Raw genomic sequence first — 12927 nt, 5'->3', positions numbered from 1 at the left:
TCAGTAAACACTTTTTGAGCTGAAAATGTCATCCTTCCTTCATCTTACTCAACAAATGCATGCCAGAGCTGTTGAGTGGAGCTGGGGAAAGCTGGATCTGCTTTGCCATCAGTTGGTCTCTTTGAAGGAGAAGGTATGAGCTGTGAAGTTCCTGTGGGGTTTGAGCTGCCTAACAAGCATTCAATTTATTTTTAAGCTGTGTGAACACAGGCACACTCTCCTTTTCTGTCCCTGCCTGACTGTTCCAAAAATCCTTGTAGATGCTGGTAAATGTTTGAGCCCTCTAAGTCTCTGTAAAAGCTGGTGGTGAAATATGGGCTGCTGGAGAGCTGGGCAGACATGCACTATTTGCCCATACAAACCTGGCGTCAGGATGTCAAATAGAAGTCTTGGGATTAAATTTGTAAAGCCTTGGTTTTCTACTGCTCTCTCCTCTTGATAACCAAATTAGCTGTTTTATTCCTGAGTCCTACGGTTTATTCTCTCCATTTCCAAGTATTGCTTTGGATGAAGTTGTCTTTAATTCAAAAAGGGAAACCTGAAGCTGTCTGCTTCATTGTGAACAGGCTGCTGTTTGGGATCACCTTTTGGGGATCAGTTTGGCAGCTGTTGCCCTGCTCCTTTCTTGCAAATATTTCAGAGGCAATTCTTTCATAATTCCTTGTAGTTCCAAGAATTTTTCCTTCTTTCTTCCTGCTTGTGTCTCTGTAGTCATCTTTCCTCTGGTCAGGATTCATCACTTCCTCGAGAAATAAGCCTGGCGTTCTTTGGGTTTCCCTTGAGGAAAAACAAAAAACAGTTGTGGCAGAGCTAACAAACCATCTCACAAAGCAGTAAGTGCATTTCTCTGTAATTCTTGCACTCGTTATGTGTATAATAATTTTTCCAAGTAGCCTCAGGCAATGGATGACTGTTATTTTTTCGTCTGTCCAGCACTGAAGTGATGATGCGCTTTGAGAAGTGCCTCAGCTGAGACCTAAGGAACGATGTATTTCCAGCTGGAGATGCAGAATTTTCTCCTGTGTGTGTCTGTAGTTCAGTTGTTCCTTATGTTTCTTCCCTGCTCGCTGGGCTGCCCAGCAGGGCATGAATGAGAGCCTCTCTTCATGACTGCCTGCTGCTCCCCCTCCTGCTCCCACCTCCTTGCAAAGCCTTCTCTTTCCTCTGGGCTCAGCCCCTCTTGCCTGTGCTCCTGAGCACTGCCCCTCCAGTGGGAGCTGCAGGTTTATCTGGAGGCGAGAAGTCTCATTTGTAAGCCAAGATCCAGGGGGAGAGAAACGGTTTGGCTGCCCAGGAGTAAAAAGGAGAGACAGAGCCTGGGCACGATGACTGTATTCCCCACTCTTGGGCTTCTCTTCCTTTGTCAGCTATTAGCCGCAACATCAGCTCAGGTAAGAATTTTCACGTTGGTTTTATGCTCAAGAAATGAGTGTCTAAGAGAAAGACACGTTGCAGTGTGTGTATGCCATAACTACAGAATGAAACGTGGGAATAGCAGGTCGTTAGAGTTAATTTAAAGCATGCACTCTCCATGCCTAGCGAGGAGCTGTTTTCATACCTGCATCAGTAGGCTTTTACTTCTTAGTTCTTGTGTGCAGGAGCTGCTGCTTTACACTTTCTGTGCAAGTACTGTTTTTTTCAATTAGAGCTGCAAGAGATAAAGCCCTAGGAAAGGGAGAGTTGTTATAAGAGAAACAGCTTTTTTTCATAGTGAAGCAATGAGGTGCCCGTGAGACTGGGATCTCTTGATCTGGTTCTCCGTGAGTCAGAGAATGTTTTATTCTTTCCCTCTGAATTTTTAAAACTTCACATTTATGAAATAATGTATTGAATCCTTATTCACTTTGCTTGTGAAGCTATATTCAACTTCCCTGCATGATGTTAATATTTTTGCCTGGGGAAGTAACTCCTCAGTGAGTTTTTTTTGTTGTGCCAGTAAGGAATTTTTGCAGTCTGGCTTGGAAATTCAGAGCTGCCCTCATCTGCTGTGAGCAGAGCTGCTTCCACAATGAAACCTTTGTTTTGCCAATGCTAAAGCAAGTTGCTCTCTGGAGTCCTCTCAATACAGAAGTCATTTATCAGACCTTTCTTTCCTTCCCCCAACCTCACACATCCAAAATCCCAGATTTTCAAATGACATCCTGCTCAGAGAGGAGACGTTTTTTCCCTTTCTTATTCTGACTTCAGCAGACTCCTGTCTCCATCACCGCCATCAGGCTGGGACTGAATGCATTTTTAATGCTACACATTATCACTTATTTTCCATGGACCTCTACCCCATAAGGATCATTCCTATAGGCAGTGAGGAACACAGCCTGTACAACCAAGCCCGTTTGCTTCCCATCTCTCCTTCCTGTTAAAGGGGCTGGAGACCCTGAGGCTGTGCTCACTTAAAAATGTTTTCCACAGAGCCTTGCTTTGAGCTCCTTCAAGTTTGCCCAGAATGGTGCAGGGCCCTGTGAGGTGAAGCAGCTGTGGAACTCAATGATTGCTTTCTTATTTAGCTTGTGTGTTCATTCTGATGGAAAAATAATCTTTCTTCCTCTTCATCCCCCCGATCCTCTCAGAGAGTAGGACCACAAGGCCCTCCTGGACCCCGAGGACCCCCTGGACCATCTGGCAAGGACGGCATAGATGTGAGTGCCACATGGCAGAGGGAGGGAGGGGGTGGAGCAGAGGCAGGGTGAGCTGAGCTGAGAAGTGCTGCTGGTCCTCCTGAGCCTTTGGATCATGCTGCAGAGGTGGATGGATGCGGAGAAGAAGATCTTGTCCTGCAACGGTTAGAATGGAGAATGGAGGCACTGAGTGACCTTCTTCACTGTGGGATCTGTACCCCATATCAGGAGAGTTCAGGACAAAGATAGCGTGTGTACAAGAATTTACGGCTATGCCTGCAGAGCTGTGCTTTTCTCTTTTGCTGTCTGGAGAGGAGGAGGGAACAAAATGTGGAAAGTTGAGTGCATGAATGTGATAGGGGTCAGTGTTACTGAATGTTTTGTAGCTCAGAGGGGTTTGTGGTGCTTCAGAGCATCCACGGTCGTGGAGAGTCTGAAGAAACTCGACATGGATGCTGTTCTTATGTATGTTTTATTTCAGCAGAATCAGTGCAGTATCTCCAATCTACACTGACATGTGCTAAGTCAGAATCTGGCCCACTGGTTTTCAGACATGAGTTGCTTTCAGTGGCACAAACAGAAAAAAAAAAAAACCCTTTATTTCAGGGGGCAGTTCTGTAGGTGTACCTGTGTCCTGTGTAGGTAGAATGCTGTGTACCCCAGGAGATATCAGAGAGGGAAAAAAATCTTGTCCTGTTGCCTTTAATAGCTGTCTCCATAGAAATTAAACATTGCTTCTGTGACTCTGGTGGAGAAGAACTGTTTGCTCTGTAGGTGACAATGGGTTAGAGTATCAGATAAATGTTCAGCAGGATGGTATCAAATACAGAAGACCAATTTCCTGTTTTGTTGCTCCTTTTGAGTAGTGCTTACTGCAGTTGGGCCTTTTAGCAGCCTTGAAAAACTCTATTTACTCCCTGCAGGTCATTTGCTTTTGGATAAGAATGTAAAGGGGAAAAAAAAAAAAGATATATGTTAGCTCCCTGGTAAGCAGTGAACAAGGAGCTTTTTTGTTTGCAGTGGAGAGCTTTCATAGAGGCTGTGTGAGCAATGCTGGTCTGAAGAGAAAACCTCATTGATTTGCAGCTATTCCCTCTGAAGTGTCCTTTCAACTAAAGGAAGCTGTTTAACTGGAAATCTCACTCTGGTTTTGTAGCACTTGAAGTTCAGAGCTGATATCTCCCCGCTGTTCTTTGTGATAAAAGGCAGAAGGGGAGGAGGGCAAAGGAAACACATTCCTTGCAGCTGCAGGGAGCCCATGGTGTCTGTGGCCAGAAGACTTGGTGGAATGGGGACTGGTTTTGTATGCAGCAGGAGTTGTGTGTAAAGAGGAATTTAGGGGGGACAAAGTCCTTCAGGTTGTAACCAACTTGTAGGTAACAGCGTTTGGAAAGAAACAAATCCCTGTGATCCTGCTGTTCTGCCCCTTTCTACAGCATGTTTTACACCTTATTCAGGAGCTTCATCAACATTGCTTCTGATGGTTGTTGGAAATGGGAACCTGGGGAAACACTTATAGAGTGAATCTACACCTTTTTATCCACTGCTAAAAGCTTCAGAAAGTTCCAGGTGGGACAAGACTAACATCTAATTATTGTGAAGAACTTAGTCCTAATAAATCAAACCGCTGAGTAAAGAGTTTGAAGCACCAAGTCTTGCAATCCCACCTTCAGACATGGAGTTCTGCCTGCATGGGAGCAGTCTGCCATTCGAGCAGGCACAAACTACAACCCTCATTCAGATGCAGGTTGAGTCAGGTGCCCCGTTAATGTGAGATGAAGCCAGCTGTTCAGAGATAGCTTCTGCAGTTCAATCAGGCAGTCAGACCTTTAGAGAACTGCATAAAAGAAGAGACTTGTGGCTGGTGTTGAGGATGCTCATGCAGTGTTCCAGTTGAAGGGCTACTGTTTTTCTGGCAGTACCCTCCAAAAAGTTATGCCATATAAAATGCAGCAATGGATGGAGCCTGAGTAGCATTGTCAATTCTGTAAGGAATGAAGGCACTTCATTGTTTTTCTGAAATGGTGCAACTTTTTTTAAAGCACAGTGAGAACTCTTCTGGCCCTATATGTGCAAGTTGTCTGAATTCTGTAGGCCACTCCAGCTGGATCAGCTTCACAGATGGCTTTGGAAGGATGCTGTGTGGGAAGAGTTGCTCTGAGATTGATGAGTGGTGTCAAAGTGCTCGGTGCTTCCATACCATAGGCCCCGAGCCATGAGTGGTGCTCAAAATGCAACTGAGTTAGTCAGAATATCTTGGAATAAACACCATACGTACAATTTCTAGAAGCTGCTGTTGTTGTTCCTTCCTTCATTGAGAGCTGCAGCATTCAGTTCCTCTGAAATCTTTATAATTACAGCCTTTAACATGCTTCACATTTCATACGCAGCACCAAACAAAATCTCCCTCCCAAGAATAGGAACAGCATGTTGTGATCAAAAGAATTAGTGCCAAGTTCCTGTGAATTATTTCTAGGAATGTAATTCCCCAAATTGCTAATAAGCAATTGTCGCTGTTCAAAAATCAAGCTCTTTATTTTTTTCCCCCACTTTTCATCTCATGGCTTGACTTTAATGCAGGCTTGCTAAGAAAGAGTAAACTGACTTCCTTCTCATGAAGCACCCAGGGGAGCACTTCCTTTTGCTGACAACCTTTGCCTCTAATTCCCAGTGATCTGGCATTAAGGGCATAAACACTTATTAGGCTTTTGATTCATCTGACCGAAGTTCTGGAGCTCCTGCAGAGTCCCTCAGGGGTCCTTGATGGCAGGATCAAGGTCTAAGATGGTCCCAAACAGCATTTACTAATGCTGTGACCTTGCTGTATGGATTGCCACAGGAGTGAGGGGGGAAAAAATGTGCAGAGGGTTGGAAATGTAGTGTGGTGAAGGAGGGATGCTGCCTTTCCAAGCCATTCATTGCAGAAGAACTGCTCCTTTCATTCCTTTGGCAAGGGACCTTCCCCACCTATGATCACGATAACTATTTATGGAAAGTCTGTGGGTAATGAACAGCAAAAGGGTTTCTTCATCAAGCCAGAGCACAATGCCACCTCTGTGCAATGTCCCTCTGGTCTGAGCATTGATCAGCCACCAGCACAGTGTGTAAATCCATGGCTGAGCAAATCAAAGCCAGTCTATGGGGCAGCCCAGGGCCTTCACAGCTGCCGACACAGTAAATGCAGAACTGTGCTATAAATTGCACACCTTTGTTTACTGCCTAATAACCCCTAATTATCAGACCAATGGCAAGAATGGGTTATTTCTAACCTTGCTCAGTTAGCGAGCAGTCTTTTTCCATGCAGATTTTTCTCTTCCAGGATATCAATGTGCCCCGTGCCCCCTTCTCACCCACAAAAAATGAGCTGCTCACACTATTGAAGTACTTACCCTGAAGCCAGGAGTAGAGGTCCTCATCCAGGGACCTAAGCTGGGACATGGAGGAGCAAAACGATTTGCCTCCAGACAAAGCAAGGAACTGAGCTGAGACTGTCAAGTTTCAGCAGGCTCCTGTCTTTTGCAGACAATTGTTTTTTTACAGAGACTGACAATAAAGCACAAATATCTGCTGGGATATTCTCGTCTGGGATCTGTGTGAGCTCCTGAATGGCATCATGGCTGGCTGAGCTGAAGGAGCAATTCAGAGGCTTTTTAAATATTATCTTCCAGGCAATAACTCAGTTTCCATTAGGATCAGAAAAAGAAAAAAAGAGCACTTTTTAAAGTAAATACTTTATTTTTTTTTAATCAAACTGGGATTTCATCCAGGTTGTGCAGTGGGATTAGGTTGAAATCAGTTGGGCGTTTTGTTCATTTGCTTTTCCTGTCCAGGTTTAGTCATATGAAGAAATTTGCAGGAGACTTTTCTTCCCTTGTTGTTAGTCCCAAACTTCTGGTAGCACCACCATTTCATAGTGGGTCCTGGATACCTGGATCTCATAGCATCTCTGTTTTGTCATGGAAGATATTTGAAAATCGTAGTCGCCATCCAGCTTCCTCTGTGCCTCGCTTGCTGCGAAGTCAAAGTGCAAACAGTTCCTAAGCACATGTGGAAAGAAATGCAGATGTTGGGGATGGTTCAGAACACTCTCTAGTGATACACTCATGCTCAGCCTCCCAGACTGCTACTGGCAATGTGAAAAGGGTTATCCAGCTTCATCTTGCATTAGGAGGTAACAGGATCCCATAGCATTACCTTCTTCATTCTGAGCATGGCAAATCTTGGAGTTGGCATGGAGGGAGCTGTGAACACCGTGGCTGTTGTGCATACTGCTGTCACAAGAAGCCAACAGAAAGAAGTTCATCACTAACACTGATGTCTTTTCTCTTTTTACTCAGGGTGAGCCGGGCCCTCCTGGTTTGCCAGGCCCACCAGTAAGTATTACCTGGCTGATGCCAACTTATTTGTTCCCTTAGGTAGAAGCAACGCATGGGAGCTCAGTCTTATGGCTCCCTTTCCTCTTGATCTGCAGCAGCATTTCCATAACTCAGCACTGGTTCTGGGGAGAAACAAATTTTTTTGTTTCGTTGCTAGAGGAGGACGTGCATGCATGGGGGTTGAAACAGGATGATCATAATGGTCCTTTTCAATTTGGGCCATTCTATGATTCTATACGTGAAATACAGCTCACCCATCACCAGTGTAACAAAAACTGGCACCTAGCCATGTATGCATGTTTATTTTTGGTGTCAGTTTAGATCTACTTCAACTCCCAGTCTGTCACGTGGTGGTGGAAAGTGTGGCATAGCTCTGCTTTGGGTCACCTGTCCTGTCCCTTTGTTCGTGTTGCATATGCTGTCCCTTTCTTCTATTAGGAGCAGCTTAAGGGTAGCTGTGTCTGTGAATAGGGTTGTGGGGAACTGAGCTAAAGCGCTGAAACATTTAGGATTTGGATATGGGTTCATGACAAATTTCACCTCTCGGGAGTAATTCTTCTATGTTATATGGTGTAAGATGAACGCATCAACAGATGAACCTCCATCTTGTAGTCTTTATCAACACATGACATGTTTCATTTGTTATGGTATAAAGAATTGCCTGTTTTCTGATTTAGGGACCAAAGGGTGCACCAGGAAAGCCTGGAGCAGCTGGTGAAGCTGGGCTGCCTGGCCTTCCTGGAGTAGACGTGAGTATTTTGTCATCTCCTCTTAAGCTGTTAAAGCATTTCGTATACATGAATGTTGTTCTGCATCTCATCAACTTGCTCTGTATCTACTGGAGAAGCAAAGCGGGTACTGAAGGTACATCTTATAAATCAGGAGAAGTTTTAAGAGTTGAAAGCATCTTTAGATTGAACTAAGCAGTATGAGAGTGATTTTGGGATGCAGAACTGATAGGACAGCACAGTTACAATGAAACATTGCAGCTCTTGGGAAGTGTGCTAGGCAGGGCTGGAGAAATGGGAACATCTGTTGGCATCTTGAAAGCAAACCACTTGAGCCTGATTTTGGAGATCCAGTGTTCCTTATTTGCTTGAAGCTTGCTGCTCTCTTGCCTGTTTGTTTGTTTGTTTTTTTCTGTTCAGAGCTGGACAGGTGACTGTATATAGTGAAGTTTTCCCAACTTAACAACTTACTGCCATAATAACAGAGCATAGCCAGAGTATTTTCTTCTACTTCAGGTAAGAGGAAGCACATAGGCAGCTTCTACAGCTAAGTTGGGGACAGCAACTCAGTAAACTCCAACAACAAGATCTCTTGGTGGTGTTCATCTGTACTTAAAATGCATAGGGTATTTGCTTCTGGTCTTCTGTTTAACTGCAGAGGGAACTGAAGAGGTTGGGCTTTCCTGAAAGTTTAACATACAGGTGGTATATGACAGTGACAGGAGTTTCCTACAGCTCTTGTTTCTGTGTTTCTCTGTCTTTACGTTTATTCTTGTATTTCCACAGGGTTTAACGGGAACTGATGGCCCTCCTGGCCCAAATGGGCCTCCAGGAGACCGTGTGAGTACCACATTGCGTCCCCAGTGCCTTGAAATGAAGCTCTGTTATTGCTTACATTGATGATTCCTCCTACCTTTGTGAATTGGTGACACTGGGGAATTGATGATGGCGGGTTATCTATCTGTGAACCCTTGCAGAATGCTTAGACCTTTGAAATGAAGACCCAAATGGTTTTTCTGTAGGTGCAAGGCATGGGATCCATCTTTCTTTCACATGATTTTGAATGAGCTTTGGATAGTTTTAGTGCAAATACCAGTGCAGAGCATCTCTTGTGGTATTTTGAGCATCCAAAAAAGCAATCCGTAGACTTAATTAAAGCATTTATCAAAGTGAAGCTCTTTGGGTCTTTATTTTCAGGCTGATTTTGCAGTTCTGTTGTGGATATAATTACATTAGCTGTTCAAACTTTTGCCTTTTGTTAATTCTGAGGCTGTCCATGCGGTTGACGTTATTAGCTGCTTTGGAATAAATTTCCCTGGTTGATAGAGAAAGAAAAAAAAAAAAAAAGGTTCTTCTTACTTCTTACGTATTATGGCTCTGCTGAAAGACGCTACAGGGAGAAAAGGCTGTCTGTGATGCTACAGGTGTCCTTCAGGTCATCTATAATGGGGCTGGAAAGATATGTAGGCCTCCGTTATGACACTGGGAACACAGCATTGGTGAGCCATTCAGCACAGATTTTACCTAGCATGGCCATCCTCCTCTCTTCTATCACAAGCCATTACGGGTTGTTATGAGCTGGTCCACAGTTCTCTTGAACTTGGGGCTGCAGTGATGGCTCAACACAGATTGCAGCCTGCAGAGGTTAAAAAAAAGAAAGTAGTGCTGCTGGCAGACCTCTCTAGGATGTTCAGTATTTCTCAATCTGTATGTATATATATATATATATATATATATATATATATATTTGCCCCAGAGACTCAACCAAAGCACAAAAATCTGAGTTGTTTTAGTTAAAGCAATGAGTGGTAGAGCCATGTGTCTTTGATATGCCCTTCTTCCTTTCCCATGTGCAAGGCAAAATTAGCTTGGCCTCTGGGAAAGTTGAACCCAAGCATCCCGACCACAGCTCTGAGCTTCTATTCATCAGCACTGCACTAAACATCTTGCATCCTGCACTCTTCTTATGATAAACCTGTCTCCCCAGAGTCGCATCTCAGACTGTGATGAGACTTCAGGAAACTGAGCTCTGATTTTTGAAATAGAAATGTTAAGGAGCACACAGAAAACCGTGAGATTCTGTTCCCCTGTTTCACGTTCAGTGGTAACATTTGACCATGCCTGCTTTAGCTTATGAAGTCTGAGTTAGCAGGGTAATGGAGCAGATAATTCCTGGGCACCAGAACTTCCCCTCCAAGTATTTGGTAGGAGCACACAAACAGTGTTCTAGCACACAGAGTTACTGTAACTTTGTGTTCTGATTCGACATGATTTCCCCTGTCTCTTAACTCAGTCTGTCAGCACGGGGCAAACTTGGGGCATGTTGTCACTTATGGGAGTTTTTCGAGGTCAGTGATCTGTCTGGAAAATCATTTTAATTGGACTAATAAAAGCCTGCAAAAAGAAAAGAAGCTCTACAAGCCCTATCACTCCTAAAGGGCAGCATGGTTATCCTGACTTTCTTTCTTTTGCACATGTTTAAGAAGGCAGCTGGGTCCTATGGGAATCACTGGAAGCAGAAGATGTCCATTGACTGCTGTGGGATTGAATGCACATGTAGCACTATGCCTTGTTATGAACAGACATGTATTTCTGAACTGAAGTGCCTGAGAGTGAAGTTGTTTGGCAAATGGAAGTGGGCTCCTGGGTGGTTGTTTTTAGCTGTGCATTATTTATTTATGAGCTCATAATGCCATATTAATCAAGAATTTCCTGCTCTCAATAGTTGTGTATTCATAAAGTGTATGGATTTAAAATGGAAAATCAGGGTAAGATTGTTTTCAATAGAGAAAGAACATTGTTATCAGGAGAATGAGTTGAGTCAGTGTTATTAAAGTAGAGGTGTAAATTAGAGTTTTTCATTAAGATTTAATGGAGTCACATCAGCTTGCTCAGGGGCTCGGTGATTCATGACTGCACCAAAAATGTTCACCACTGACTGCTCCACCCCACACCCTGGATATTAGGGTGGAGAAAAGACCAGCACTTGGTACTTTGAGAACAGTGGCAAAGCAGAAGGGGCCTGTCCAGCTTTTTTGTGTGTGTGGGAGCAGGATTAAGGGTGTAAATCACCCTTAAGGAGTCTACCTTAAGGGTGTAGATGCTGGAAATACTGTGGTTTTTTTTCACAAGGAGAGATCTCAGCTCATCCCATAGGCTCTGGTGTACAAAGACTTCAGCCTAAAGAGAAAAGTGACCGGGTGAAAACCAGAGTAACCTGCAAGAAAAATGAATGAGCTGACATCTGCAGCAGAGCTGATTTTGATTGGATTACACTCCTCCCCTCACAAGGCTATTCTTAATGAGGCACTTGGGTCCTCATATCTTTCTCTTCAGATTTAACAAGTGAAAACATTTCTAATCTCATTTGGTACGCCCAACATTATAAGAAAGGCTGCAGTCATCCTTGGGATCACAGTGAGCAGCCGTGTGCTGGGATGCTTTCCTGGTTCCTGGTCTGCCCATCTGCCGTATCACTGTGGCCCTAGGGATGGATATGACTTATTTCCAGCTCAGGAAATCATTCCCCAAATGTGTTTGGTAGAGCATCCTGAGAACTTTTGGAAAGCAATTTTAGTCAGTCCAGCTGGTGAGAGGCTGAGGAAGGCTCTGCAGTGCAGCAGAGGGGTTGAGAGTAAGCTGACTAGCTCATCATCTTTAGTTAAGCAAATTTTGTTTCAGCAATTTCAGGAATGATTCGAGTCTAAGACATAAGCTTGAGTTTGGTGATCTTAAGAGGAAGAATGCAAATGGCAAAAAGGAGATTGGGATTGATTTGCCAAGGAAACCAGTGAGAAGGCAGAAGCTGCCCCATCAAAACCTTTGCCTGCAGGGAGATGCATGGTGTGATAATATACACTAGAACAAATCCAAATCATGTAAATGATTCGAGATAATTTCATCACTGGACCTACATCATGAAAGTACTATGAATGAGAATATTTCAGTGAATGAAATTACAGTTTGTGAATGTACAGATGTTCATAGCCAACAAATGGGGGAGGAAGTTTTTGGGGCAAGTTCAGAGCTTAGCTCCTTACTATCTTAGAATATTGTTCAATCAAGTAATTTATAACAACAGGATCATCATTACCCATAGGTTTCTGTCCTTGTACCTCTAAATTTGGTTGAGCATCCCCAGCTGTGTGCTGTTTCCATCCGTCACTGCTGGAGTTTCCAAGCAGAGTATTATCAGGCAGAGCAGACATTGATATCTATCTGATATGGAAGTTTCTGATTGACCTGCTAATTTGTACTTTGTTGTTTTATTCCTGTAGGGTGCATTAGGACCTGCTGGGCCACCTGGACCAGCTGTAAGTAACTCCCAGATCTTTGCATGTAAGGGTGGTGGTCATTGTATGCCAGAGTCTGCCCTGAGAGAAGGGGGGGAAGCCAAGAGATCTAAATCTGAATGAGTGAAAATATCATTTTAAGTAGTTAAGTGTCTGTATTTGAGCTTTTCTGGGGACGTGGAGCCTGTTCTTAGTCTCAGAGATGTTATAAAGTCACCTGATTTGGGATGAAGACTAACATAGCAAACCTTCCATCAGATAACATCTTTTGTGTTGTATAAGTAAATGAAACAGACTTTCATGCATCAAGCTATTTTGCTGCACAAGCATCACTGGCTATTCTGTGCTCATTTTGAACTACGTATTGCTATGTTAAACTTCTCAGTATCTACAGGCAAGTCATATTTAGCTTTGATGTCTATATTGATAGAATAATAGAAGAGTCATGCTAAGTTCACAACGACCAGAACTGATGTCTCTGTAAACAAAGCCCCCTTAAATCTTTTCCATCAAATCAAGTGGTAACTGTATATCCATATTTAGCATCAAGCCTAAGGGTGTCTAAATACAGCTGCTGTTGCATCTACAAAGACAGTCAGTTAATGCTAAGCAAGCTAACACCCTTCCCCAGCAATTATCAGTATCTCTGTTTCTTCGTGAAGCTGAGCTCAACTGCAGAGCTTGCTATGCAGATTCGAATGCCATCAGCAGACGTAAGCCCTGCCCAGACGTGGCAGCACGACTGCATAGGTGCTCATTTTGTTGGATGGCCACAGCTAACTCAGTACCCCAACTTCCCTGAACCACGCCTGGATCTCACCTCACAGCACAGCCAGTGGGTGCCAGTGAGATGAGGTCTCAGAAAGCAAACAAATGTTTGAAGATAGGGAAAGCAGATGAATAAGTTAGAATGTTT

The 12927-nt window shown here is 43.7% G+C and overlaps 1 protein-coding gene across 2 annotated transcripts in view; it reads left to right on the top strand.

The window, feature by feature from the left end:
- The first annotated feature begins 1006 nt into the window (after positions 1-1006).
- Positions 1007-12927, top strand: part of COL9A3 (collagen type IX alpha 3 chain) — a 33106-nt gene continuing 21185 nt past the window's right edge. Inside the window, exons 1-6 of one of the 2 annotated variants that reach the window (XM_042832428.1) lie at positions 1007-1391; positions 2568-2636; positions 6953-6988; positions 7669-7740; positions 8506-8559; positions 11997-12032. In XM_042832428.1, the coding sequence (XP_042688362.1) occupies positions 1326-1391; positions 2568-2636; positions 6953-6988; positions 7669-7740; positions 8506-8559; positions 11997-12032 (333 nt within the window). In that variant the 5' untranslated portion in view covers positions 1007-1325. Of the gene's footprint in view, positions 1392-2567; positions 2637-6952; positions 6989-7668; positions 7741-8505; positions 8560-11996; positions 12033-12927 lie in introns of those variants that run through there. The other variant, XM_042832429.1, reaches the window with a different exon arrangement.

This window comes from Centrocercus urophasianus, unplaced genomic scaffold (genome assembly GCF_019232065.1).
Source record: "Centrocercus urophasianus isolate 14NV4802_14NV808 unplaced genomic scaffold, USGS_Curo_1.0 seq_38, whole genome shotgun sequence".
NCBI lineage: Eukaryota > Metazoa > Chordata > Aves > Galliformes > Phasianidae > Centrocercus > Centrocercus urophasianus.
The sequence above is the reverse complement of the archived record's forward strand: the minus strand, read 5'-3'. Positions and strand labels throughout refer to the sequence as shown.